The sequence below is a fragment of the Gekko japonicus genome, unplaced genomic scaffold, assembly GCF_001447785.1.
Source record: "Gekko japonicus isolate JY-2015 unplaced genomic scaffold, Gekko_japonicus_V1.1 scaffold4235, whole genome shotgun sequence".
NCBI classification, from domain to species: domain Eukaryota; kingdom Metazoa; phylum Chordata; class Lepidosauria; order Squamata; family Gekkonidae; genus Gekko; species Gekko japonicus.
The window spans coordinates 56,377-82,551 of record NW_015175500.1 but is presented as its reverse complement, the minus strand read 5'-3'; the positions used below and the strand labels follow the sequence as shown (position 1 = coordinate 82,551).

Sequence of the window (26,175 nt, the reverse complement as noted above, 5' to 3'; positions counted from 1 at the left end):
CTGACAGCACAGCTCATTAGCACATTAGGCCGCACCCCCATGTTACCAGAAGTGTGCTCATCCAGCCACACCCACCTTTAGCTTCTTATTCTGTTTACCTTGTTTGTTGTCAAAACCCAGGGCCTTTTTTTGTAGCAGGAACTCCTTTGCATGTTAGGCCACACACCCCTAATGTAGCCAATCCTAATGAGTTTCTGCTGTTGGGTGTGGCCTATTATGCTAATGAGTTCCTGCTAGGCGTGGCCAACTTGGGAGCCAGCCGGAACTCTGTTCCTGTGCGTTCCTGCCCCCAAAATAGCCCTGATAATCCAGGTGTTGGTCTGTTGGTCTTGAAGCAGCAGAAGAAAGTTGGAGTCCAGTCAGGCACCTGTAAGACCAGCAAAGTTTTAGGCTGGGTATAAGCTTCCGTGTGCAAGGCACACTTCTTCAGATACGTGCGTGCACACAAAAGCTTATACCCAGAATAAAACTTCGTAGGTCTCAGAGGTGCCACAGGACTCAAATAATCATCCAGTATTTTTCTTCAGCATGGGTTAAGCCACACGCTGAGGGAACGATACAACCTTCTCAAATCTTGAATCTTAAGTGGAACATTTAAAAATAATAATAACTTCTCTGAAGTTCACTGACACTCTTGAGAGCCAATGCCCTCGGCCATCATGTAAAAATGACAACATCGATTTATACAAATCAAACTGAGGGAGTTTGTTTTAAGAAAATCTCACATTGTTCTCAGAACAGACTTAAGTCAAGACTCATTTGGCAACTAATTTTTTTTCTCTCCATCTGGGCTGGCAAAAAAACACAGAAAATAAAAGAGTTCTGGACGAGGCGTGTGTTCACCCCTGAACCGATATTAGCTTGGATTCCTTTAGAAAATCACAGCTGCTTCCCCCCCCCCGCCCCATATTGTCAGTAAAAAATGAAGTCCCGCTTATTTGACTTTCTGTTTCTTCCTTGCTTGAAACTGTTCGGTTTTATTCTTCACCGATTTTACCAGCATCGATAACGCAGGATCGACAGACTTCTTAGCGACTGTTTCCTTCTCCGCCACACTCTCTCCGACCTCCGCCGCCTCCACGTTCCCCTGCTGTCTTCGACGAGCTTTCTCTTCCAGAATCTTTTCCACTGCTTTTGTTTTCTTAAAGTTTGGATCGGAAGGATCCAGATTAAACAGATGGGAAGTATACATGGCTTGGAACCTGGCGTCAGCAACATTTACCTAGGAACAGTACAAGAATAAAGGGTTATTGTTCATTGTTGCATTTTTTTAGAAAGGGGGAAAAACTAGAGGGGTGTCAAATTCATTTCTTATGAGGGCCGAATCTGACATAAATGAGACCTTGTTGGGCCAGGCCACGTGTGTCATAAAATGTAATGCCAGGTAGTGGAGATATAAACTTTATAAAGGACCCAAACACAAGGATTATTTTTTTAACTTAAAATAAAAACATGCTCAAAACATTAGCTCTGTAAGCTGCAAACCTACTTTTGATTTATTGACATTCACCACAGAAATCTCAGGCTCAGAGTTGTGAGTCCAGGACCCAGGGGAAAACATGAAATGGCTGAGCGATTGAGAGAGTCTGGCGAAGCAAGCTATGATGCAGCAGCAGCAGCAGAACTGGAAGCAGGAGACGGCCAGTTCCACCATGGGCCTGATGGAAGCCCTCCGGGGGCCTGATCCGGCCCCCTGGGCCGCTTGTTTGACATCCCACAATTAGACAATGTTGACCTTAACAACATATATAAAATGCAACCGCCTCCATCTTGGGGTAGCAGTTTCCAGCCAGGTGAAGTTCAGTTAAAATAAAGCACAGTATCAATACATGATGATACTAATTCGTTAGTAGATAGAAAATTATCAGTGCTCCCTCTAAGCTGTAGAGTCTTGTGAGTAAAAATTCTACTTTGTGAGCTACTGGCATTAAAGTTGTGCGTGAGCAATTTGGCTACTGCATAAATTAGTTTGCTCTGGAGCCCTCCTGCCTGAGCTAAGACAAAAATGTGTGAGCTGGAGGCTAAAAAACTCTGAGCCAGCTCACACTAACTTAGCTTAGAGGGAACACTGGTGTCAATTATGTTGGAACTTCTTCATTCTTTACCTACTTGGAGGAAATTGCAGTGTAGGAAACAACAGCACTCACATTTTCATAGACGAAATATGCGCTTATTTTGCTGCGTGTTGGCTCCAAACGCACAGACTCGCAGAAAAACAAACATTTGTACCAGCACTTCGTACACGACTGTTGACATTCTTATTCCTAATAGGAAACTGGCTGGCAAGTATGTGGATGATAAAAGCAGCAAGATCAGACTGCCCCCAAGCAAGACAGAAACCTCTACGTATATATATATTTTTTGGGGGAGGGAATTCCCCAAGTATGCAGGACAATGAAACTTTGTGAATTTGCCAGAAAGGGGGGGACCTCCCAAAACTGGTCTTACAATATCTGAATATGCTTCAGGAGCACGGGACGATGAGCGTCGGTTCAAAGGAAGAAAACAGAGGAAGGAAAATTAGTTTGCTCAAGCCCCGAAGAGTTTAGAAAAAAATTGGGGGGGGGGAGCCCATATTATCCCCCACACGCAATTCCCCAAGGCTCAGTTCAGATATCCCATGAAACTATGGTTAAAACAGGATCCCCCAACCAAAGTTCCCTCTAAGCTGTGGAGTCTTGTGAGCAAAAATCCTACTTTGTGAGTGACTGGCATTAAAGTTGTGAGTGAGCCATTTGGCTACTGCATAAATTAGTTTGCTCTGGAGCCATCCTTCCTGGGCTAAGACAAAAATGTGTGAGCCGGAGGCTAAAAAACTGTGAGCTGCCTCAGTCTAACTCAGCTTAGAGGGAACACTGCCCCCAACCTTTTTAAGCCTGTAACGGCCTTTGGAATTCGAACACAGCAAGACACAATGTGCTTGCCTCAAAATGGCGGCTGCTGCAGGAGGCGGTGCCAGCCACAAAATGGCTGCCGTGGCTTCCCTCCAACCGCACAGTGAATACCCTTGCCCTCTGAGGTGGCTGCCGCCGCCACCAAAGCAATGTTGTTAAAAATCTGCACGGCCTATCAACTCTCCAGCGGCCAATCGGAAGCTCTGTTGGCTGAAAGGCCCACGGGGCCACATCCACTTTCTAAAAACACAGGGCGGGTGCTGGGAAAGCTGTGTCTGCAGACACCATGGAACCCGCGCTGGTCCTGCTGACGCCAGACAAATTTCAGAGGGACTCAGTGGGAGGAAGAAGAGGAAAATCTTGACAGTGAAATGCACTAGATACAGAACGTTAAGTTTAAGCTTTCCTAGCCCTGACCTGGATGGCCCAGGCAAGCCCGATCTCGTCAGATCTCGGAAGCTAAGCACGGCCAACCCTGGCAAGTATTTGGAAGGGAGACCTCCAAGGAATACCAGGGCCGGGAAGGCAGAGGCAGGCTGTCGAGCCATTTCTCTGACTATCCTCCATGCCCCTGTAGGGGTCGCCAGAGGTTGCCATGACTTCCAGGCACGGCTGCACACGCACGACAATGCAAAAAATTACCAAAAAAAAAAAGTTTTAACTTTCCCAATCTGGCGGTGCGAAATGCCTGCGGAATCATAATCCGGAATTCAGTCCTTTAGCTGCCCCTCCCCCCTTGACTAAAGAATGACCCAAAAAGGGTGTTTCTGCACATATGATCACCAGTCCTCCCTCTGAGCTGTGGAGCCCTGTGAGCAAAAATTCTACTTTGTGAGCAACTGGCATTGAAGTTGTGAGCGAGCGATTTGGCTGCTGCGTAGACTAGCTTGCTCTGGAGCCCTCCTTCCTAAGATTAAAATGGGTGAGCCGGAGGCTAACGAACTGTGAGCTAGCTCACACTGACTCAGCTTAGAGGGAACACTGACTGGCATGAAAGTTGTGAGCGAGCGCTTTGGCTGCGGCATAAATTAGTTTGCTCTGGAGCCCTCCTTCCTGAGCCTAAGGCAAAAATGGGTGAGCCGGCGGCTAAAAAACTGTGAGCCGGCTCTCACTGACTCAGCTTAGAGGGAACACTAGTGATCACACAAGTTACTGATCCATTAACTAAAAACGACCGGCCTCTTTCGCTGCATTCCGGGACGCGGGACCCCGCGGCGTTACCTGGAAGTCATCCGTCAGCAGTTCCTCCTTCTTCATTAACAGCTTCCTCTTCTTCTTGCTCAGGTTCTGCTGCTGCACGATCCTGTCGTAGTTGAAGTGGCTCCTCCCGTCCTCCTCCTCCCCCTCGTCCATCAGCAGCAGAGCCATTTCGGCCTGTGGCGATCAGAAAGAGACAGGATTCGGTTGGCGCAACGTTTCGCGGGGTATGGGCTGCAGATGTTGCCCATGTCCCCGGTCCGAGGACCGTGTTATTAACGCGCAACAGGGACTGCTACGATGGGACTATCTGTTTACAGAACTTTTTCATTGGCAAGGATGAGACCGCTTCATTGGGCTGCGCGGGGAATTAAGGACACAACTCTCATCGAGGCTGGGCCAACAATTCTTAGGCTGGTCTCTGCGATTTTAGTATATTTTCGTATCTTTCTTCCTTTCTACATCGGGCTGTCAGGTCATTTTCGGTTCGAGACACTGCTGAGGTTGGGAGATGTGCCTAATTTTAACAATGGTGTCATGCTCCCCTGAGGCAGTTCTCGGAACGCAAAGGAGGGCGCACGGCTCTGACACATGTTAAAGGTTGTGTGTGACCCAGATGGTGGCATTGCTCTGGGTCGGAACGTAACAGGGGGGGGATCCAGTTACAGGCCAGGACTAGTCCCTCTGACTCACAGCGTGTGGAGGCCACGTGCCGGGGGAGCAGCTGGAACCACCCCAGACATCACATGTGTAATGGTAAGTATCGTTAGTATTCCGGCAGGGTAGCAATTAAGAACACAAGAGAAGCCCTGTTGGGTCAGGCCAAAGGCCCATCCAGGCCAACGAGGGAGGGTAAGTTGCTTCCTCCCTGCCTCTCCCCACCCCTGCCTGCCTGGGGCCAGGGAGGGCCTTCGCGGGGCTTCCTTGCACTCCCGCCAGCCTTGCAGGTCCACCGCCGGGCCCCTCGTGGGGCTCGGCAGTGGAGCTGCAAGGCCGGAGGTGGCAGCCGGGACCGTTGGGGGCGGGGTGTGTGGCTTTATGACACATTTCCGGTGATGTCAGGGGGTGTGGCCTTATGACACACTTCTGGTGATGTCAGGGGGTGTGGCATATGCTAATGAGTTATGCTAATGAGTTATGCTAATGAGTTCCCCTAGCTCTTTTTCTACGAAATGACCCCTGCCTCCCACTCTTACCCCCCAAGCACGAAGAAGACGGAGCATCACTGCCGCAGACATAAGAACATAAGAGAAGCCATGTTGGGTCAGGCCAATGGCCCATCCAGTCCTACACTCTGTGTCACACAGTGGCCAAAACCCAGGGGCCATCAGGAGGTCCACCAGAGGGGCCAGAACTCCAGAAGCCCTTTCAGTCTTGCCCCACAAGCACCAAGAATACACAGCATCACCACTCCACGCATAAGAACGTAAGAGAAGCCATGTTGGATCAGGCCAAAGGCCCATCCAGTCCAATACTCTGTGTCACACAGTGGGCAAAACCCAGGGGCCATCAGGGGGTCTGCCAGTGGGGCCAGAACCCCAGAAGCCCTCCCCCTGTTGCCCCCCCCCCCCAAGCACCAAGAATACAGAGGATCGCTGCCCCAGAGAAAGTGTTCCATCTGTACCTTGTGGCTAATAGCCACTGATAGACCTCTGCTTCATATGTTCATCCTATCCCCTCTTGAAGCTTATGCTCGTAGCCTCCACCACTTCCTGCAGCATTTTAATTCACTGCCACAGGAAGTGGCGGCGGCTACAAGCATGGGCGGCTTCAAAGGGGAATTAGATAAGCATATGGAGCAGAGGTCCATCAGTGGCTATTAGCCACAAGGTATAGGTAGGGGCTCTGGGGCAAGTGATGCTCTGTCTTCTTGGTGCTTGGGGGGGGGGTCAACAGTGGGAGGGCTTCTTATGTCCTGGCCCCACTGGTGGACCTCCTGATGGCACTGGTATTTCTGGCCACTGTGTGACACAGAGTGTTGGACTGGATGGGCCTTTGGCCTGATCCAACATTGGCATCTCTTATGTTCTTAATTACTCTTTGGCTGAAGAGGTACTTCTTTTTATCTGTTTTAAGCCTTAATTTCACTGAGTGCCAACGAGTTATCGTATTGTGAGAAAGGGAGAAAAATACTTCCTTCTCTATCTTCCCCATCCGATGTGTAATTTTGTAAACCTCTATCATGCCCCCTCTCAATCGTCATTTCTCCAAGCTAACGAGCCCCAACCCTTTTAACCTTTCTTCATAGGGAAGGTGTTACACCCCCTTTTATCATTTTAGTTTCCCTTTTCTGCAACTAATTACACCATATTGAGTCAACCACTCCAGTACGCTTTGAGCGGTCTCTTATTTTCCAGTGTGTTCTTAGCCGGATTTCCTTCTGTTAGTCAAACATCAGGTCTCATTAATTCCCAAGGTCTTCAAGACAGCCAGCCAATTTGGGTTTTTTGAAGTAAACAACATACGTGAGAGGCGAGGAGCTGCATATGGTCACAACAGCAGCCTATTCGTCTCGGTGAACGCTCTTCAGGAGTGTGCCAAGAAAGCTTAATGGCGGTTAATAAGGCTCTACTGTAGAACTACAGTCAACGTGTACACAAAGACCCGAATACTGAGATTTAACCACTGGAAATGACGATTTGGAATGGCCGAACAAATGCATGTCTTGGTTGAAATGCAGACTAAAAAAGAAATAGGCTATATTTTTTTAATGGTTTAACAAAAAGATGGATTTAATCATTAAGGCCAATACATGAAAGCAGCTTAAAAGATGCGTAGGCGGGGTGGGCAGAATATATAAAAACTGCTAGTTCTGCGTGCCACGTCAAACACACAAAGGAACTATTCAAGAGGGCTTTTCTCTGCAGGTAACAGGGCCGCACCTGCCTTGGGGTCACTCAGGCTAGCCTGATCCCGTTAGAACTTGGAAGCTAAGCAGGGTTGGCCTTAGCTAGCATTTGGAGGGGAGACCTCCAAGGAATACAGCCTTGGCTGGGAGGGCGAGGTAGAAATTTGATAGATAAATACACAAATCTCCTGGAATGGCCCAGAGATCCCAGAAAGGATTGTTTGGCTGCCGAAGCTGTAGCTTTTTCTGGCACCACTAGGTGGCAAGCAATGCTTATTTGTAGACTGAGGGTGCTGTGATTTGCCTAAAGGCCACCCAGCTAGCTTCAAGTGGGGAAGTGGGGGATCGGACCCGGTTCTCCAGGTCAGAGTCTGCCGCTCTTAACCACTACACCAACCTGGCTCTCAGATGGGAGATGGAAGCCATTCTCAGCTTCCTAAGAGTGGGCGACACAGACACATTTTAAAAGAGTAACGATCGAAATGAAAAACTTCAAAAGCAGTCAGTTTTTCACCGAATACAACTTTCAGTCTCAGCGTTTCAGAATGACAGCGTTGGCACACCTGCAGGTCAAACATGATCAATGTTCCCTCTAAGCTGTGGAGTCTTGTGAGCAAAAATTCTACTTTGTGAGCTACTGGCATTAAAGTTGTGAGCGAGTGATTTGGCCACTGCATGAATTAGTTTGCTCTGGAGCCCCATCCTTCCCGAACGGAGACAAAGATGTGTGAGCCGGAGGCTAAAGAACTGTGAGCTAGCTCACACTAACTCAGCTTAGAGGGAACACTGAACATGATGCTTTCAGGGTTAAAGTAACAGCGCCAAACTACTGTGTATTCACAAGACCACATTCCTATGTCTAGTTCTTAACAGTCTCAGGGTTTCAGAATGACACTGTTGGCACGCCTGAGGGTCACATATAACGCTTTCAGGTTTAAAGTAACAGCGCCAAACTACTGCGTAGACCACATTCCATTGTCTAGTTCTTAACACTGCTTTCGCGTATTCGGTCTTCTACCTTATGTTTTTCCGTGTCTTCTTTTTCCTGGGCATCTCCTTCTCTCTTGAATTTCTTCGACTTCTTATTCAGACCTGATCGTAAATACAGTGCAAATAAGGAGGAGGATTGAAACATGCAAGGATAACTTTTCCCAGTGGGAGAATATAAGAAAGTGTGAGCTCCCCCCCCACTGCAACTTTCAACACCAGAGGCTCAAAGATGACTTCAGTGACCAAAACGGGACCTAAATCAAGCAACACATCTTCACGGAAAATTCCTCAACCACAAACTATCCAAGTCAAAATCAAGCAGAAGGAGGTGTTAAGGACCATGAAAACCTTCCCCAGCATTCTCTGAGAACTATTCGTAAGATCCAGCAATTGGGGCTTAGTACATGTTCCATGAAAAGCGCTACATAAATGCAATAACCGTTAGGCTAACTACCACGTTTTGGCCAGGTTCCAAGGTGGGATTCTACCTGTGTATGGGGGACTTTCAGCTCCCTTTTCCAGCACCAGCAGCCCCCACTACCCCCCCTCCGAAAGCACTACTAGAGTTCAGGGGCTCTCTAAACCAGCATCCTGTATGGCATGAGAGGCTGCAGTTCAAAGGAAACATCATACATAGAATCATAGAGTTGGAAGGGACCTCCAGGGTCATCTAGTCCAACCCCCTGCACAAGGCAGGAAATTCATAAATACCCCCCCACACACACCACAGTAACTGCTGTTCCACGCCCAGATAATGACAAAAAACCTCAAGGATCTTCAGCCAAACTGGCCTGGAGAAAAACTGCTTCCTGATCTCAACACGGCATGTAAGAAAGGGCCACGAGAACTAAGCACTGAGGCGACCCTTCCTGCCCTCCCTTCTCGTGATCTGCCTCAGTTCACAGAATCCGCATGGCTGTCCAGTGGCCACCTAGCCTCTGTATGAAAACCTCCAAGGAAGGAGAGCCCACCACCTCCCGAGGAAGCCTGTCCCACTGAGGAACCCCTCTAACTGTCAGGAAGTTCTTCCTAATGTCCAGCTGAAAACTCTTCCGAGTTAATTTCAACCCATGAAATTTCACTCCATAAAATTGCTGAGCGGTCGGGTTAGAACGGATAAGAGGAAGTACTTCTTCACCCAAAGAGTGATTAACACTTGGAATTCACTGCCACAGGAGGTGGTGGCGGCTACAAGCATGGACAGCTTCAAAAGGGAATTAGATAAGCATATGGAGCAGAGGTCCATCAGTGGCTATTAGCCACAAGGTATAGATAGGGACTCTGGGGGAAGTGATGCTCTGTCATCTTGGTGCTTGGGGGGGTCCACAGTGGGAGGGCTTCTAATGTCCTGGCCCCACTGGTGGACCTCCTGATGGCACTGGTATTTCTGGCCACTGTGTGATACAAAGTGTTGGACTGGATGGGCCTTTGGCCTGATCCAAGATTGGCGTCTCTTATGTTCTTATGCTCAACCCATTGGTTCTGGTCCGACCTTCTGGGGCAACAGAACACAACTCCGCACCACCCTCTACATGTCTGCTGTCCACTCTCACGTGTGGTGGGAGAAGGCAGGGTCACCGGATCTCAGTCATTGTCTAAGTGTACCAAGAGACTGGCTCCGAGCTGGACGACCCCGGCTAGCCCGATCTCGTTAGCTCTTGGAAGCTAAGCAGGGCCAGCCCTCGTCAGTGCTTGGATGGGGGACCACCAAGGAAGGCCAGGGTGGCTATGCAGAGGCAGACAGTGGCAAAACCGCTTCTGTTGGTCTCTGGCCTTGGAACTCCCATCAGGCATTGCCCTAAGTCGGCGGTGACTCAGTGGCACTTTCTTATATGTGTGTGCATGTGCACCTGGAAGTCATGGCGACCTCTGGTGAGACTGACCCCTACTGGGGGCCTGGAGAATATTCAGAGAGGGGGCTGAATGAAGCCTGCCTCCACCTCCCGACTGCTGGTATTCCAAGGAGGTCTCCCCACACCCAAGTCCTTGCCGGAGTCGATCCTGCTTAGCTTCTGAGATCTGACGAGATTGGTTTTGCCTGAGCTATCCGGGTCAGGGAAGGATTTTTTTTTTTAATGCAGCCAACTGTGGCCGATTTTTGTCATCCAAAATATTCCCAGAACTTTGGATTACTGTTAGTTTAACGACTGACAACAATTCCTGCATCTTGAGCACACAGAATCATAGAGCCACAAGGGTCGGAAGGGGCCACAGAGACCACCTAATCCAACCCCCTGCCCACTTGCAGGATCAGCCCAGAGCATCCCTGACAAGGGAAGAAGAAGAAGAGATTGGATTTACACCTCATGGCCCTTCACTACCCAAAGGTGTCTCAGGGTGGCTGACAAACTCCTTTCCCTTCCCCTCCCCACAACAGACACCCTGTGAGGTTGGTGGGGCTGAGAGAGCTCTTGACAGAAACTGCTCTTTTTCAAGAACAGCTCTTATCAGAACTACGGCTTGCCCAAGGTCATCCAGCCAGGTGGAAGTGGGGAATCAAACCCGGTTCTCCCAGATTAGAGTCCGCACACTTAACCACTACACCAAACTGGAGTCAGAGAGAAGCTCCCAGGTTCGCCAAAGAGAGATGTCTCATTTATTGAAGAAAAAGAAGAAGATATTGGATTTATACCCAGCCCTTCACTACCCATAGGTGTCGCAGAGCGGCTTACAAACTCCTTTCCCTTCCCCTCCCCACAACAGACACCCTGTGAGGGAGGTGGAGCTGAGAGAGCTCTTGACAGAAACTGCTCTTTTTCAAGGACAGCTCTTGCCAGAACTATGGCTTGCCCAAGGTCATCCAGCCAGGTGCAAGTGGAGGAGTGGGGAATCAAACCCAGTTCTCCCAGATTAGAGTCCGCACACTTAACCACTACACCAAACTGGACAAGTGTTTGTCCAGCCGCTGCTTCAAGACTGCAAGGGAGGGGGAGCTCACCACCTCCCTGGGCAGCTGATTCCACTGTCGCACAACTCTGACTGTCAAGAAGTTTTTTCCTAATACCCAGCCGGGTACCTTCCCGCCCTTCATTTAAACCCATTCTTGCAAGTCTTCTCCTCTGCTGCCAATGGGAACAGCTCCCTGCCCTCCTCCAAGTGACAGCCCTTCAGATACTTCCAAGACAGCAATCATGAAACAGCCTTATACTGATGTACAACCCTTGGTACATCAAGGTTGGAATAGACTGAGGTGGGCAGCCGGGTTGGTCTGAGTGTCAATAGAACAAAGTTTGAGTCCAATGGCACTCTTAAGACCAACAAAGTTTAATTCAGTTTAATTCACTGCCAGTTTGGTGCAGTGGTTAAGTGCGTGGACCCTAATCTGGGAGAACCGGGTTTGATTCCCCACTCCTCCACTTGCACCTGCTGATGTGACCTTGGGTCAGTCACAAGCTCTGTCAGAGCTGTCCTTGAAAAAGAGCAGTTTGTGTCAGAGCTCTCTCAGCCCCACCCACCTCACCGGGTGTCTGTTGTGGGAAGGGAAAGGAGTTTGTAAGCCGCTCTGAGACACCTTTGGTTAGTGAAGGGCGGGGTATAAATCCAATCTCTTCTTCTCTTCTTCTTCTGGGTAGAAGCTTTCTTTTGTCTTAAAGGCGCCAGGGGACTCAAACCTCGTTCAAGGTCAGTACTGTCACCCATGACTGGCAGCCGCTCTCTAGGGTTTCAGGCTGAAATCTTTCACAATACCTACTCCGGATTGCAAGACGAGATCTAATGGGTGGAAATGACAAGGGAGTCGTTACCGGCTAAATATCAGGAGAAAATTCCTAACTGTCAGAGTGGTTGAGCAGTGGAACAGACTGCCTCGGGAGGTGGTGGGTACTCCTTCGCTGGACGTTTTCAAGTGGAGGCTGGACGGCCATCTTTCGGGTATGTCGTAGGGCTATCTTTCGGCTATGCTCCTGCAGAGTGCAGGGGGTTGGACTAGATGACCTGCAAGGTCCCTTCCAATCCTAACATTCTATGATTCTTTGATTCTACTATCTCATCCTTTAAACTAGAGATGCCAGGGATTGAACTTGGGACCTTCTGCATGCTCTGCCACTCAGCAGCAGTGAATAAAGGACTAAATATTTCTACAAGTATTGTTCTAACAAAAATATTTTCCACATAAGGGTCTGAATTTGTTTGACCACTTAAAACACAGTTGAGTGGTTGTTGTTTTTCTTCCCTTCATCAAACGCTTCAGTTAAAAGTCGTCATTGCTATTGAGACGTGAAAAGTAATACGAGGCACTTTTAAAATTACTTTCCTAAAAACAAGTCAAAATAAACACGCTAAATCCAAGCACCTTCCCAGTTGGGAGAGTGGATAATTTTCCAGAAAATTTCCTCGTTCCGATTATTTGGAAAAATCTGTACCACTGATTTCCATCGAAAAGGCTGCTCAACAAATGGGAACTGGCCAGACGCCAGTAAAAAAAAAAAATTATACACAACCTAAAGTTGCCCGCGGGGCTCGAAACACAAAATTCAGTGTGTTTTTCCCAATGGGCTGGATCCTGTGGGAAAGATTCGTGCATGCGGGAGGGAAGTCAATTTCCTCCAGTTTCCCTCTGGTTTTCTGGGATCATTTGGGGGGTATTTCAGGCTCAGGATCCCGGGGGGGGGGGGGAAGTCACACTTCTGTGCGTGGAACTGAGACAGGATCCAACGAAGTCCATCCCTAAGTTGTCTAATACAAAGATTACATGGCCTTCTGTTACTCAGAGCAGCCCAGCCAATGACGTCGAAGCTCAGCCACTCAGCCAATGACGTCTAAGAGAGTTCTGCGACACCTGGAGGCCCATGAAAACATTGCAGCAGATCAGCCCATGGAAACGAGGGAGACAGTGCCAAACGATAGCGGAAAACGAGAGGGAACTTGGGAAAAGGAAGTTCCAACAACACTCATACCGAGTGCTTGCAAGCCATAAAGGGAGTGGCATATGAAACGAACACTAAGGCTATTTGGATGTTGTACTTTAAAATTTTAGTATGTTTTAACTTGTAACAGCCAATTACAATAAACTTGACTTGACACTTTCATAACTGGTCAGTCTCCCGCTTCTTATTTACAACACCCAATAGGGAATACAGTAACAGGTAACAGCTATGGGGGGGAGGGAGGAATACCTAGATTCAGTAGCACCTTAGAGATCCACAAGATTTTTGGGGTATAAGCATTCAAGAGTCAACGCTTCCTTTGCCGGAAAAAGAATAAAACTACCTGTGAGAAGTCAGAGGGGAAAGAAGGAGGAGGAGGAGAAGAGGAGGAGGAGATCGGATTTATATCCTGCCCTTCACTAGGAGTCTCAAGTTGCTTTACAGTGTCCTTGCCCTTCTGAGGACTGCTCCAGAGAGAACAGCTCTGACAGAACTATGGCTTGCCCAAGGTCATCCAGCAGCTGCAAGTGGAGGAGAGGGGAATTAAACCCAGTTCTCCCAGATTAGAGTCCACGCACTTAACCACTACACCAAACTGGCTATGTAGTGGAGTAAAGGAAGACAGGTAAAGGACTGGCTTAGAAGAGAAGATATAAGATTCCCGCGTTTGGTCACATCGCTCTATGAAGGTGCAGTGCCACAACGGAGTGCATCTTTTTAAAAACTGATTTAGGGCACGCCAATCGAGAATGTGAGAAGGAGAGATGGGGGAACTGAAAAGCCTAAAAATACCCACCCCCCCCCCCCCCCCCCCCCGGCAGATCATTTCCCAGAAGGCGAACTCTAATTTAAGCTCCGTCTTTATTCCCCCATCTGCCACCGCATCTGTGTTCGTAGCTGATGCACAGAGAACCCACATCTGTAGATCCTGCAGCTGAGCCTTCTTGGTCTGTGGCTTCAGCCCTCAATGAGGAGTATTCTTATGTCCTTGGAGGGAAGCGGTTTATACGGGAAGTAGGTGGGAGTCCTGACTTCACAAGGGGTGACGTTCCCTCCCTAGTTGTGCCTTTCTACACACTGCGGGGAGGGGAGGGACGAGGCAGGGGGTAGAACCCAAAAGGCAAAGCTGTCTTCACAGCCGCGTAAGCCAGAGGTCTTCAACCTCCATGGGTTCGGACCCTGTAATGCAGGGGGGTCCCAAACACGGTGCCCACCACAACCTTTCCTAGCAGCCGCCAAGTGTTTTTAGGATGTAGGCAGGGCAAGGAGGGACTTTTCTCTGGCAAGACTTCGGATTGTGCTGATTTTTAAAAAATATGTTGCTTCGGCGGCAGCTGCCACCACAGCGCGAAGGTCTTCACTGCCTGGCTGGAGGTAAGCTGTGGCGGCCATTTTGTGGCTGGCTCCGCCTCCTGGGGCAGCCATTTTGTGGCACACATTGCGTGGCTGTGCTCGCCACACTGCATCAGAATTCCGAAGGAAGGAAGGAAGGAGAAGAGAAGAAGAGAAGAGATTGGATTTATATCCCACCCTTCACTACCCAAAGGAGTCTCAGAGCGGCTCACAAACTCCTTTCCCTTCTCCTTCCCACAAAGACACCCTGTGAGGTAGGTGGAGCTGAGAGAGCTCTGACAGAAACTGCTCTTTTTTTTCAAGAACAGCTGTGCCAGAACAAGGAAGGAAGGAAGGAAGGAAGGAAGGAAGGAAGGAAGGAAGGACTGTAGACGGAAGGAAGGAAGGAAGAAAGGAAGGAAGGAAGGAAGGAAGGAAGGAAGGAAGGAGATAGATTCTGGGATGTGGAGTAAATTTTAACAGTAAAATTAATAAAAAACAGAAACTGATACAATCAAGGAAAGTACCAACAGGAAATCATGTGACAGTGATGTCATATGACTTCCTGTAATGTGTTTGCCATTCAGTGGGTCCCATTTGGGCATTAAAGATGGGCCCTGGGTCTGGAACAGTTGAAGGCCACTTGGCATGGCCCCCTACAAGAGGACAGGGGAAAGCAATCGCCCTCCATGCCAGTCCCAGGAGATTTGCTAGGAAGTGGAGAGGGCGACAACGTGAACGGATGCAAATCCAGGACTGCCAATGCTTTAGAGAATTCTACCTCTACACACACGGATGCTTTCTCAAGTATTCAAACTTCCGAGAATCCTGAATCAAATTCAGGACCACTCCCGGGGTGAGTTTTATAGCAGCAGCAGCAGCAACAGAGGAGGAGGAGGAGGAGGAGGAGGAGGAGGAGGACATTGGATTTATACCCCGCCCTTCACTACCCAAAGGTGTCTCAGAGCAGCTTACAAACTCCTTTCCCTTCCCCTCCCCACAACAGGCACCCTGTGGCTCAGGCGGGGCTGAGAAAGCTCTGACAGAAACTGCTCTTTTCCCAAGAACAGCTGTGCCAGAACTATGGCTTGCCCAAGGTCATCCAGCAGCTGCAAGTGGAGGAGTGGGGAATCAAACCCGGCTCTCCCAGATTAGAGTCCATGTGATGCAGTTAACCCCTACACCAAACTGGCTTTCTCAAGGCAGTATCTCCCCCAAATACATGAATATCCAGGATCCCCCCCCCAAAGCATTTGTTATTAGCAGGAAAACTGTCACATTCTGAAACTAACAACTTCAAATCTGTTATGAGGGTATTTCATGTGTGGCACTTACTCTATGAGAAGAACCCTAACCGGGAAGCAGATGAAATGGATACACCTCAATGGTAACTTCCATCCAAAAGCAAGCCCTTCTTAACTCACTGAGTCATTAACTTGTGGAACTCACAGCCACAAGATGTAGTTATAGCTCCTAGTTTACTAAAGCAGGGGTAGAAAAATTCATGGAGGACAGGGGAGTAAGCCAACTGTGGCTACTGTACTTCGGACACATTATGAGAAGACAGGCACAAGAGTCCAGGAGCACCTTAAAGACTAACAAAATATGTGGCAGGGGAGGAGCTTTCGTGAGTCACTGCTCTTTTCTGCTGCTACAGACTAACAAGGCCACCCATCTTGGTCTATGAGAAGACAAGACTCACTGGAAAAGACAACCATGCTGGGAAAAGTGGAAGGCAGCAGGAAAAGAGGAAGGATTGACTCAGTCAAAGAAGCCACAAGGGGCCTCGGTTTTGGAAGATCTGACCAAGACTGTTAATGATCGGATATTTTGGAGGTCATTGATGCATAGGGCTGCTGTAAGCAATTGAATGGCATGTAACACACACACACACACACACACACACACACACACACACACAGGGTCCATCAACTGCTGCTAGACACAATGACCCAACGGAGGGCATCTGGTTGGCTACTGTGTGAACCAGGATGCTGGACCAGATGGACCACTGGTCAGATCCAGCATCGCCGCTGTTATGTTTTTATAGTTCATTGTATTAAAGCAATTATTTGGTGTAGTGGTTTGGTGTAGTGGTTGAGCACGCGAACTCTAATCCGGGAGAACCGGGTTTGATTCCCTACTCCTCCACTTGCAAGCTGCTGGATGACCTTGGGCAAGCCGTAGTTCCGTCAGGGCTGTCCTCTCAAGGGCAGTTCTTGAGAGAGCTCTCTCAGCCCCGCCTACCTCACAGGGTGTCTGTTTGTGGGGAGGGGGAGGGAAAGGAGTTTGTGAGCCACTCTGAGACTCTGAGTGAAGGGTATAAATCCAATCTATTCTTCTTCTTCTTTTCGCCCAGCCAGCAGAACTCATTGTTACAATTTCCCCCAGAAAATCCATTTACTTATCAAAACAGTATAAAAGTCACCCCCAGTAAGAAAAGTTTTGGAGTGAGCCAACCACAGCGCTGTACGCGCTTCCCATGCAGACTTTTGTTTCCAGGAATCAAAGAGGAACAGCCATCAAATTTCACTGTTCTGTAAAGCAACCATTTGGGTCTGATAAAAAGCCGAATATATATTAAGCGACGGGTAAGAATTCCAGGACGCCTTTTCCCTCTTAAATTTGTATGAACTCTTTTACAAGCCCACCAGGGCCCATTCATCTGAATTTGTTTTCCGTCGTCATCGGCCAGTAGGAAATATCCATTCTGCCTTCTGCGGCAAAAATAAATTTACTACCGAAAAGTTAATAATCTAGGCTGGAACAGTTGTGGAATTTTTTTTTTAATAGTGGTGCCTTGGAGCAGTGTTCGGTTGCAGCCACTCTCTCATGTTTCCTTGATATTTTGAACAGAACAGATTGCTTTCTCAAAACCATAAAAATGTGCCTTAAACATGTGAATGAAACCTTTTCAGACATTATTAGAAAGAAACACAAATTTATTGTATCGGTAGCTGGCTGGACACAGATGCGAGCTGCAACACGTCTAAGGACTTTCCGCTGCTGTCAGACTCGGATTCGCCTTTTACTAGGGCCGCCATGATTGTAGCATTACCAACCTGCTTTCCGTAACCTGCACCCCATTCCCTGGCTACTGCAAGTGTATATAACCATCCGCTAATCGCTCACCCTCGCTGACATTCCTGGTGGTAGGGAGAGAAACGGTGGGAGGCTGAGAGTCTGTGTGAATGCTTGCCGTTTAGGGAGGCAATGCTAGCAAACCGTTTCTCAAGCGGCGCCCCAAGCGTTTTCATATGGGAACGGCCTTGAAGATGAGAAGACTTTTCAATGGCTAGTGGAACCATTCTTTTGAACTATGGTGCTGGAGAAGACTCTTGAGAGTCCCTTGGACTGCAAGAAGATCAAATCAGTCAATCCTAAAAGTAATCAACCCTGACTGTTCCCTGGAAGGCCAGATAATGAAACTGAAGCTCAAATACTTTGGCCACCCAATGAGAAGGGAGCACTCCCTGGAGAAGACCCTGGTGCTGGGAAAGATTGAAGGTCAAAGAAGACGAGGACGGCAAAGGATGAGATGGTTAGACAGTGTCATCGATGCAACGAACATGAAATTGAGCAAACTTCAGAGGACGGCGGAAGACAGGAGAGCCTGGCGGGAGATGGTCCATGGGGTCGCAAAGAGTCGGACTCGACTGTGCGACTGAACAACAACAACAACAAAAGTGGAACCATTGTATCTGTCTGGATCCTTAGGACTGCTTATTCAGGGGTCTTTTTGTAGAAAAAGCGCTCCCGGAGCTCATTAGCATAACTCATTAGCATATGCCACGCCCCCTGACATCACCGGAAGTGTGTCAGAAGGCCACACCCCCTGACATCACACTGGTATAATAAAGCAACGTCCTGTGTTCAGTTTGCAGCTTCATATGTTTAGTTTGGAGGAGAAATCGACATGATTTGGGCTTGTTCGCGCCCGCCTCCCAATCCATCCCCGACTGGGGGCGGAGGTCGCTGAGCGTCCTCCCTTTCTCTGCAGGGCAGTTTATTCAATCGCCGGCCAATTTGGGGGCTTCATTTCTCTCTCTCCAGCCACTCCACTGGGCAGTTTTTCCCCCCTAGATAAAGAAAGCTATTAAGGGGTGACGACGTCCCACCTCGCCAGCCAGGAGAAAGCCGAGCGGCGGCGGGTCCGGTGCAAATAAGTTTGCAAAGCCGCCAAAGAGGCCTCTCCTCCTCCTTCCCGCCGCGCCTGGCCTGCCAGGCAATTTCCCCGCTCAGCCCTCTCTCCGCCGAAGGCTTTTCAAAAATAACAGATGATTTCCCCCGCCCGCTCTCGCTCCTAGGTGCCGAGCCGCGCTGGCAATTGGGCCGAGAGATGATAGGCCGAATGCGGCCCGGGGGAGGGAGAGGCAGCTGCCGGCCGAGCAGAGGCAGGGGAGCCTGGCTGGCTTGCAAGGGGGAGGGAGGCGCCGCAGGCCCGGCCCGCCTTTGCTGCACAACCGACGGAGCGCGGCTCGGCTGCAGCTCCCTTTTCTCTCCCCATGAATTAGCAACAAACACAAAAGCCGCCTGAGCTGTTTGCGCAAAATAAAAATTAAAAAAGTGAGAGAAAACCATTCTTGTCCCCCTCTCTGCAGCTTCGCTGGCTCCGTTTTGCCTCTGAGGTTTCCAAATCCCTGCGTGCCTTTGGAGGGTCCGGCGGGGTTCTCTGGGCCTCCCTGAGCTGCAGCGCTCCCGCGCAACATCGGGGGACCCGGGGGCGGGGCTCTCCGGGCCTCCCCGAGCCGTCAGCGCTCTCGCGCGACATCAGGACACCCGGGGGCGGGGCTCTCTGGGCCTCCTCCCACGCGACTCCGGGGGACCCGGGGCGGGGCTCTCCAGGCCTCCCCGAGCCGCAGCGCTTTCGCGCGACGTCACAGAACCCGGGGGCGGGGCTCTCCGAGCCTCCCCGAGCTGCAGCACTCCTGTGCAGGCTCGGGAGACCCGGGGGCGGGGCTTGCCACTACGCGGGCTGCCGGAGCGGCGCTCCGGAGGGCTCCGGCCCGAAAGGACCCCTGCTTGTGACTGTGTGAATGCCTAGGGCAGTATACTTTGTTCCATCCTGAATTCTGGCAACTACCCTAGGCAGACAGATAGTGACAGGCCCTTTAGTCATATTTATATTTGTTTTCCATAGCTGTGCCAGGGCTCTTTTTGTAGCAGGAACTCCTTTGCATATTAGGCCACACAACCCTAATGTAGCCAATCCTCCAAAAGCTTACAGAGCTCTTTTTACAGGAGCTACTGTAAGCTCTTGGAGGATTGGCTACATTAGGGGTGTGTCGCTTAATATGCAAAGGAGTTCCTGCTACAAAAAGAGCCCTGCCTGTGACCACTGATCTACATCAATATTATAACCTAAATTTTGTGCCCATTTAACCATAGAGTCTTTCACTACTTCGTCTTGTGTTTCATCTTTCAAATGAATTTCAATAGAGATAAGTGCAAAGTCCTACACTTAGGTACAAAAAATCAAAGGCACAGATATAGAATGGGAGGGACTTGGCTTGACAGCAGCACATGCGAAAGGGATCTGGGTGCTCTGGTTGATCACAAGCTAAACATGAGCCTGCAGTGCGATGTGGCTGCGAAGAAAGCTAATGCAATCTTAGGATGCATTAACAGAAGCATTGTGTTCAGATCAAGGGAGGTGGTCGTTCCGCACTATTCTGCCATGGTCAGGCCTCACCTGGAGTCCTGTGTCCAGTTTTGGGCACCCCGTTTTAGGAAGGATGTGCACAAGCTCGAGCGTGTCCAGAAGAGGGTTGGAATCCAAGTTTTATGAGGAAAGGCTGAAAGAGTTGGGTCTGTTTAGCCTGGGAAAGAGAAGGCTTAGAGGGGACAGGATTGCAGTCTTCAAGTATTTGAAGGGCTGTCGTGTAGAAGATGGAGCGGATCTATTCTCTCTTGCTCCGGATTGCAAGACTAGATCTAATGGGTGGAAGTTACAAGGGAGTCATTACCAGCTAAATATCAGGAGAAATTTCCCAACTGTAAGAGGGGTTGAGCAGTGGAACAGTCTGCCTCGGGAGGTGGAGGATGCTCATTCGCTGGACGTTTTGAAGCAGAGGATGGACGACCATCTTTCGCGGATGTTGTAGGTATGTAGGGCTGTCTTTCAGCTATGCTCCTGCAGAGTGCAGGGGATTGGACTAGATGACCTGCAAGGTCCCTTCCAGCTCTAACGTTCTATGATTCTATGATCTTCCAACATTATTACATACAATTTCTTAATTAATTTCTCTTCCGTACATACCATCATCTTGTCCATTTCTGTTATTTTTGCACAAAAAAACCCTACTCATTTATCTTTAGTATATCTTGATTCTATTTGTGCTCTTTCCCACGAAGTTAAGTCGGATTCTGGTTTTTTAAATATTTTCTGTGGGTTTGAGTCCATTATAATTATTCAATAGGTGTTCCTATCTTAGCAGTGTGCTTCTATGAAACAGGTTTGGGTGGGTGAAAGCTTCGGGGCAGAGAGGGGACTTGAACTGGGTCCTTCCAGAACCTTCTTTCAGACACTGCCGTAGCACACTGGCTCGTCTCCTTTTTTGTCCATTGGCTTTCGGTCAGCCATTCTCTCTCTCTCTCTCTCTCTCTCTCTCTCTCTCTCTCTCTCTCTCTCTCTCTCCCGTTGGGAGTCTGGCTTTGCTTGTTTCCTGGTTTCAGAACGTTAGGTTTTCACTGAAGCGGAAACATTTGGAACGATTCCGTTTAAGGGTCCCATGAATGGCTGAGGAAGCACTTGTGGAAACAGGCCTGCTGACGCTGAGCAGGCGCGGATGCGATCGGCCCCTTGGACGGGGAGACCAGTGGGAGCTCAGTGGAAGAGGGCAAACCTAAAGATCTATTTCGAAGCCTGCGAGCAAAAGCCAAGCCTGATGTCAGAGTGCTGGGAAGCTGGACTGTCTTCGGGAAAGGGGATTTCTTTTGGCACAGATCTATTTTTCTACAATGTTCTTTTGCATTGTGTGGGTTAGGAAGCGGCAAACCTCCCTTTAGTCAGCCATATAAACTTTTATCTAATTGTTATTTGGGGAATGGGCTGTGAGCAGTTTTCATACAAGTCTGGGGTTCTTACTGGTTTTTTTTTTTAATTCACACACACATGGGAGCGGTGGCCAGTGTTCCCTCTAAGCTGAGTTAGTGTGAGCTAGCTCACAGTTTTTTAGCCTCCAGCTCACACATTTTCGTCTTAGCTCAGGAAGGATGGCTCCAGAGCAAACTAATTGATGCAGCAGCCAAATCACTCGCTCACAGCTTTAATATCAGTAGCTCACCAAGTAGAAGTTTTGCTCACAAGACTCCACAGCTTAGAGGGAACATTGGCGGTGGCACAGGGGATTTATCCCCTAGTTACAAGTAACATCTGAGCTGAACAGGACTGCTGTCAGTTCTAGCCCCGCGCTGGTGTGAGCTACCAGCCTTGTCCCCAGCTCGCCGTCCACCCAGCAGTTCGAAAGCTTCGGCGAGTAGATAAAATGGGTACCACTCCTTAGAGAGGGTGGGCACACCAAACACCCTCCCTGTGGGGGAGGTGTTAGCCGGCGAACGGAAGGTTCGGCTCGCAAGATCGAAAGCCTAGAAGATCTCTTCGGCATCAAGAAGCCTGTAATGGGCCGTTCCGACCAGGCGGGGGCAGTATGGAGATGCGACCTGAAGAGTCCTGGAGAGGAAGAGCTGAAGTCATCCAGCCAAGCCAAGCGGGAAAAATGCCGTCCGGATCATGTCTGAGTTACAACTGAACAAATCCCCGTCGGCTGCAAAACGTGTGCTATGTAAAGATTATATGTGTTGTCCTCCCTTACCCCTATAAAGCACTGTTAGTCCCTTGTGAAATGAGTAACTGTAAATCGCTCAGAGCCAGCAGCTCTGCAAGGATTAAGCAATCAATAAATTGAAAGATTATTATTATTATTATTCATCCAGCACAATCAAATTATTGCAAAAGGTCAATGTATCTTTTGCGATGACACATAATGGATGTCCCCAACCAGCCCAATATCATCAGATCTTGGAAGCTAAACGAGGTCGGCCCTGATTAGTACTTGAATGGGAACCCACCAAAGCAGTTGAGGATTGCTACGCAGACGCAGGAGGGCCGTGGTGGCTCAGAGGTTAAGACCCTGAGCTGCAGACCGGAAGGTCGGTAGTTTAGCAGTTCGAGACCCGAGTGCTGCGTGACGGAGTGAGCTCCTGTCTTTGGCCCCAGCTCCTACCAACCTAGCAGTTCGAAAGCAAGAAATTGCAAGTAGATAAAGAGGTACCGCTTTGGTGGGAAGGTTACAGCGTTCCGTGTACCTCGGCGTCTAGTCATGCCGGCCACATGACCACAGATATGTCTTCGGACAGCGCTGGCTCTTCAGCTTGGAAACGGAAATGATCACCGCCCCCTAGAGTCGGATTCGACTGGCTTTTGAGCAAGGGAAACCTTTACCTTTTACGCAGAAGCAGGCCATGGCAAACCACCTCTGTCCTGGCCTGGATGGCCCAGGCTAGCCCAGTCTGATCAGAACTCGGAAGCTAAGCCCAGTTAGTACTTGGACGGGAGACCACCAAGGAAATCCAGAGTTGCTACACAGAGGCAATCAATGGCAAATCACCTCTGCCCTAGACAGCCCGGACTCGCCACATCTTGTCAGTGCCAGACCAATATAGTACTTCAGTGCTACAGCGGCACCACCGAGATACACTGAGAAATGTCATATCGGTCTAGCGTTGTAACTATCAACTTAGAATATTTATTTTAAAAAGGTCACGGAAGACTGAGCGGCAAAAAAGGAGAGGGGGGGAGTGGTGTTGTTTGAAATGGGCAGATCGCTTCAACAGAATGAAATTCGCCGCATGAAACCCCCGTCCCTGTATCGCTTTACTTAGCTTGGAACTGGGCCAATGACGGATAACATCTATGTTAGAATGGTAATGTGGAAAAGGCCAAAGTGACGCCCTGTTTCCCAATCGGTTGTCCCTTTCTGTACTTCCTCCAACTTTGCAATATCCTTTCCGATACGGATGACCCGAACTGCACGGAGCAATTCCCGTGCCGGCGCATAGCAGGTTTATGTCACGGCTGTCGCATTTGCCGTTTTGCGTTCGGCCTCTTTCCTCGTCATTCCTTCACGGCTGGGATAAACCGAGCTGGCATTCACCACGCTTTCAATCACCACCGAGACTTCTCCTTTGTAGGGTTACCACCAATTCAGACGCCCATCAGCATAAGTTAGGACTGGGTTTTGTCTGAGTGGACACGGATGTGCCCTTATTTTGAACACCTTCTTCGATTCAGTTGCCCTTTCCACCATCTTAAGGAAAAAAACGCTGCCTTTTTTTTTAACTATCCTGTACCTGCAAACTTTTTTTCTGCTGCTGAGATCATTACCCCCCATGTGTCATGGGCGTGGATGAGCTGACGGAACCTGCAGAAACCACATCTGGCCCCTCTGAAGCAGCAGAGGAGGATAGCTGGCAGTTGTCTTCACACTTGGCCCAGATAAGAAGGAAGAACTGCAAGCTGAAAGCCCTCCTGAGTCACCCCCACGTGTGACTCGTTTAAAGAAGCGGCTGTGGCAAAACTTCGCAACCAGGCGAAGAGAGGCCAGGCTACAGGGGAGACGCTCAGCTAGTCCAGAGTTCTACCAGGAGCCTTGCTGATCGTGCAGCTGGCTAATTGGTAGCAGCCTTTAACTACACACTGGCGGCAGTACCCTTCGTGGAAGCAACAAGTTAGTTTCGTGCTGCTTGCATCCACTCCGGCTCGGCTCTTGCACCTAGACCTTCGGACCCCCTGGCTTTGGACTGGGCTCTGTGTTCCTGGCTCCTGACCCCAGCTTGGCTTTGGACTTTGCACTGTCTTCTTAAGAACATAAGAGACGCCAATGTTGGATCAGGCCAAAGGCCCATCCTGTCCAACACTCTGTGTCACACAGTGGCCAGAAATACCAGTGCCATCAGAAGGTCCACCAGTGGGGCCAGGACATTAGAAGCCCTCCCACTGTTGCCCCCCCCCCAAGCACCTTTCTTGGCTCCTGACCTTGGCCTGTTCTGGACTCCCTTTGACTGGCACCCCAGCCCATCACACCATGTATTGTCCTCCATTTTTGCTTAATTTTGCCCCAGTGACTACTGCTCTTTCAGGCAGTTACCCATGAGTAAGGCAGGCCTTTTCTAGAGACCACAAAGCTATCTTAGGAGTCTCTGCGGAAAGACCTCTGCTCTCCCGAATTACCCTTCAGTAGATGGGAAAGAAAGAATGACGTCTAACCTGGCTTCCCCATCTCCTCTGCAAAGTACGGGTCGTTCAAATCAACGTCAGATGGACACTCATCGTCAGTTGGCATTTCCTCAGCAGCAGCCTGGGAGGAAAAAAACACACAGCGCGTGACTTTTACTAGTTAATAATGCAAATAAAAGTTCATGCAGTGAACAACGCTGCCGCATATGAGTTTTAAATTCAAACAACAAGGGGAAAAGACCAGTGTCACAGAAGTCCCAAATATACAAATTCTACTAGTAGAAAACACCATCAAAGATTGCCAAAACGATATATTAAACAATTATAAAGTCGGTGGTGTCACAACAACAACATTAATGCATACTCTAAATATAATAAGGCATGATACAATATTTCCTCCTTTGAAGATAAGTTTGAGAACCTATGATTCACATCTTACACTATGAACCTTGTGGTCTGTTGGAACTGCTGAAATCAGGTTCCACTTACACCGTCGGCAAACTGAAGAAGTCGAAGGAAACGCATCTTCCAAGTATCTAGAATGGGCGTCTTTGCAAAGGCTGTCTGGAAAATGTTATGACTATGTGGACTTCTCCTATCGAGTTACACTGACTACATGGACTTTATGTCTTATCTTCAAAGGAGGAGATATTGTCTCTTATGTCTTATTATAGTTACAGTATGCATTAATGTTGTTGTTGTGACACCACCAACTTTATAATTGTTTAATATATTGTTTTGACAATCTTTGATGGTGTTTTCTACTAGTGGAATTTGTATATTTGGGATGCGTATGAGTTTTAAGCAGGACCCTCGGGGCACAGACCTGGGATGCAAGAAGAAAGTGATTTCCACGACCGTGTTCACTGAACTCCATAGAACAAAAGTGGGATTCAGGAATGGGCTTGACAATAACTGCATGTGCAACAAACAAACAAACCTTCAGATGCTTTTTCAGCTTTGGGGGAAATTATTACCAATGAGACTGGATCTCCCTTCCTCCTGGCCCTCTGCAGTGGACGAGGAAGAAAGATGGCTCCAATGGTCCCTCTCGTTCACAGCCACCGCTTGTTACTAACCAGCCCACCCTCAACGAGAGCAGCCCCTAAACCGATGACACTGTTACCCTTTCCGGCTCAGAAAAAGCTTTGCGGTTCTAACCTGGCCAACTCGCCCGGCCCGAAAGGGGAAGTGGAGCTGCTGGCTGGCCGAAGGGAGAAAGAAAGCAAACATACTTCAACTCAGAACCAAGGCTCCCTCTAAGCTGTGGAGTCTTGTGAGCAAAAATTCTGCTTTGTGAGCTACTGGCATTGAAGTTGTGAGCGAGCGAGCGACTTGGCTGCTGAGTAAATTAGTTTGCTCTGGAGCCATCCTTCCTGAGCAAAGACAAAAATGTGTGAGCCGGAGGCTAAAAAACTGTGAGCTAGCTCACACTAACGCAGCTTAGAGGGAACACTGGCCAGAACCCTCCCAGGACAGGGCACCTGTGGCAGCGACTTTCTTAGGGAGCAAACTCTTTGGACTGAATTTTGAATTGGATTGGATAAATGGCAAAATTAATACAGTGGAGGTGGAACCAATGTGGTTTAGAGGCTAGGATGGCGATTTCTGATTTGAGGAGACTGGATTTATACCCCACCCTTCACTTGGAGTCTCAGAGCGGCTTACAAACTCCTTTCCCTTCCCCTCCGCACAACAGACAACACCCTGGGAGGTAGGTGGGACTGAGAGAGCTCTTCAGAGAACTCCTCTTCAGAGAACAGCTCGGCGAGAACTTGTGACTGACCCAAGGTCACCCAGCAGGCTGCATGT

General features: G+C 49.1%; 1 protein-coding gene across 1 annotated transcript in view; it reads right to left on the bottom strand.

Annotated features, from left to right (window-relative positions):
* Nucleotides 1–437: 437 nt before the first annotated feature.
* Nucleotides 438–26,175, bottom strand: part of ESF1 (ESF1 nucleolar pre-rRNA processing protein homolog) — a 73,473-nt gene continuing 47,735 nt past the window's right edge. The window contains exons 11-14 of the mRNA XM_015426006.1: nucleotides 24,394–24,484; nucleotides 7,958–8,031; nucleotides 4,116–4,268; nucleotides 438–1,222 (exon numbers count right to left, since the gene is read on the bottom strand). Of these exons, the coding sequence (XP_015281492.1) occupies nucleotides 935–1,222; nucleotides 4,116–4,268; nucleotides 7,958–8,031; nucleotides 24,394–24,484 (606 nt within the window). The 3' untranslated portion in view covers nucleotides 438–934. The remainder of the gene's footprint in view (nucleotides 1,223–4,115; nucleotides 4,269–7,957; nucleotides 8,032–24,393; nucleotides 24,485–26,175) is intronic.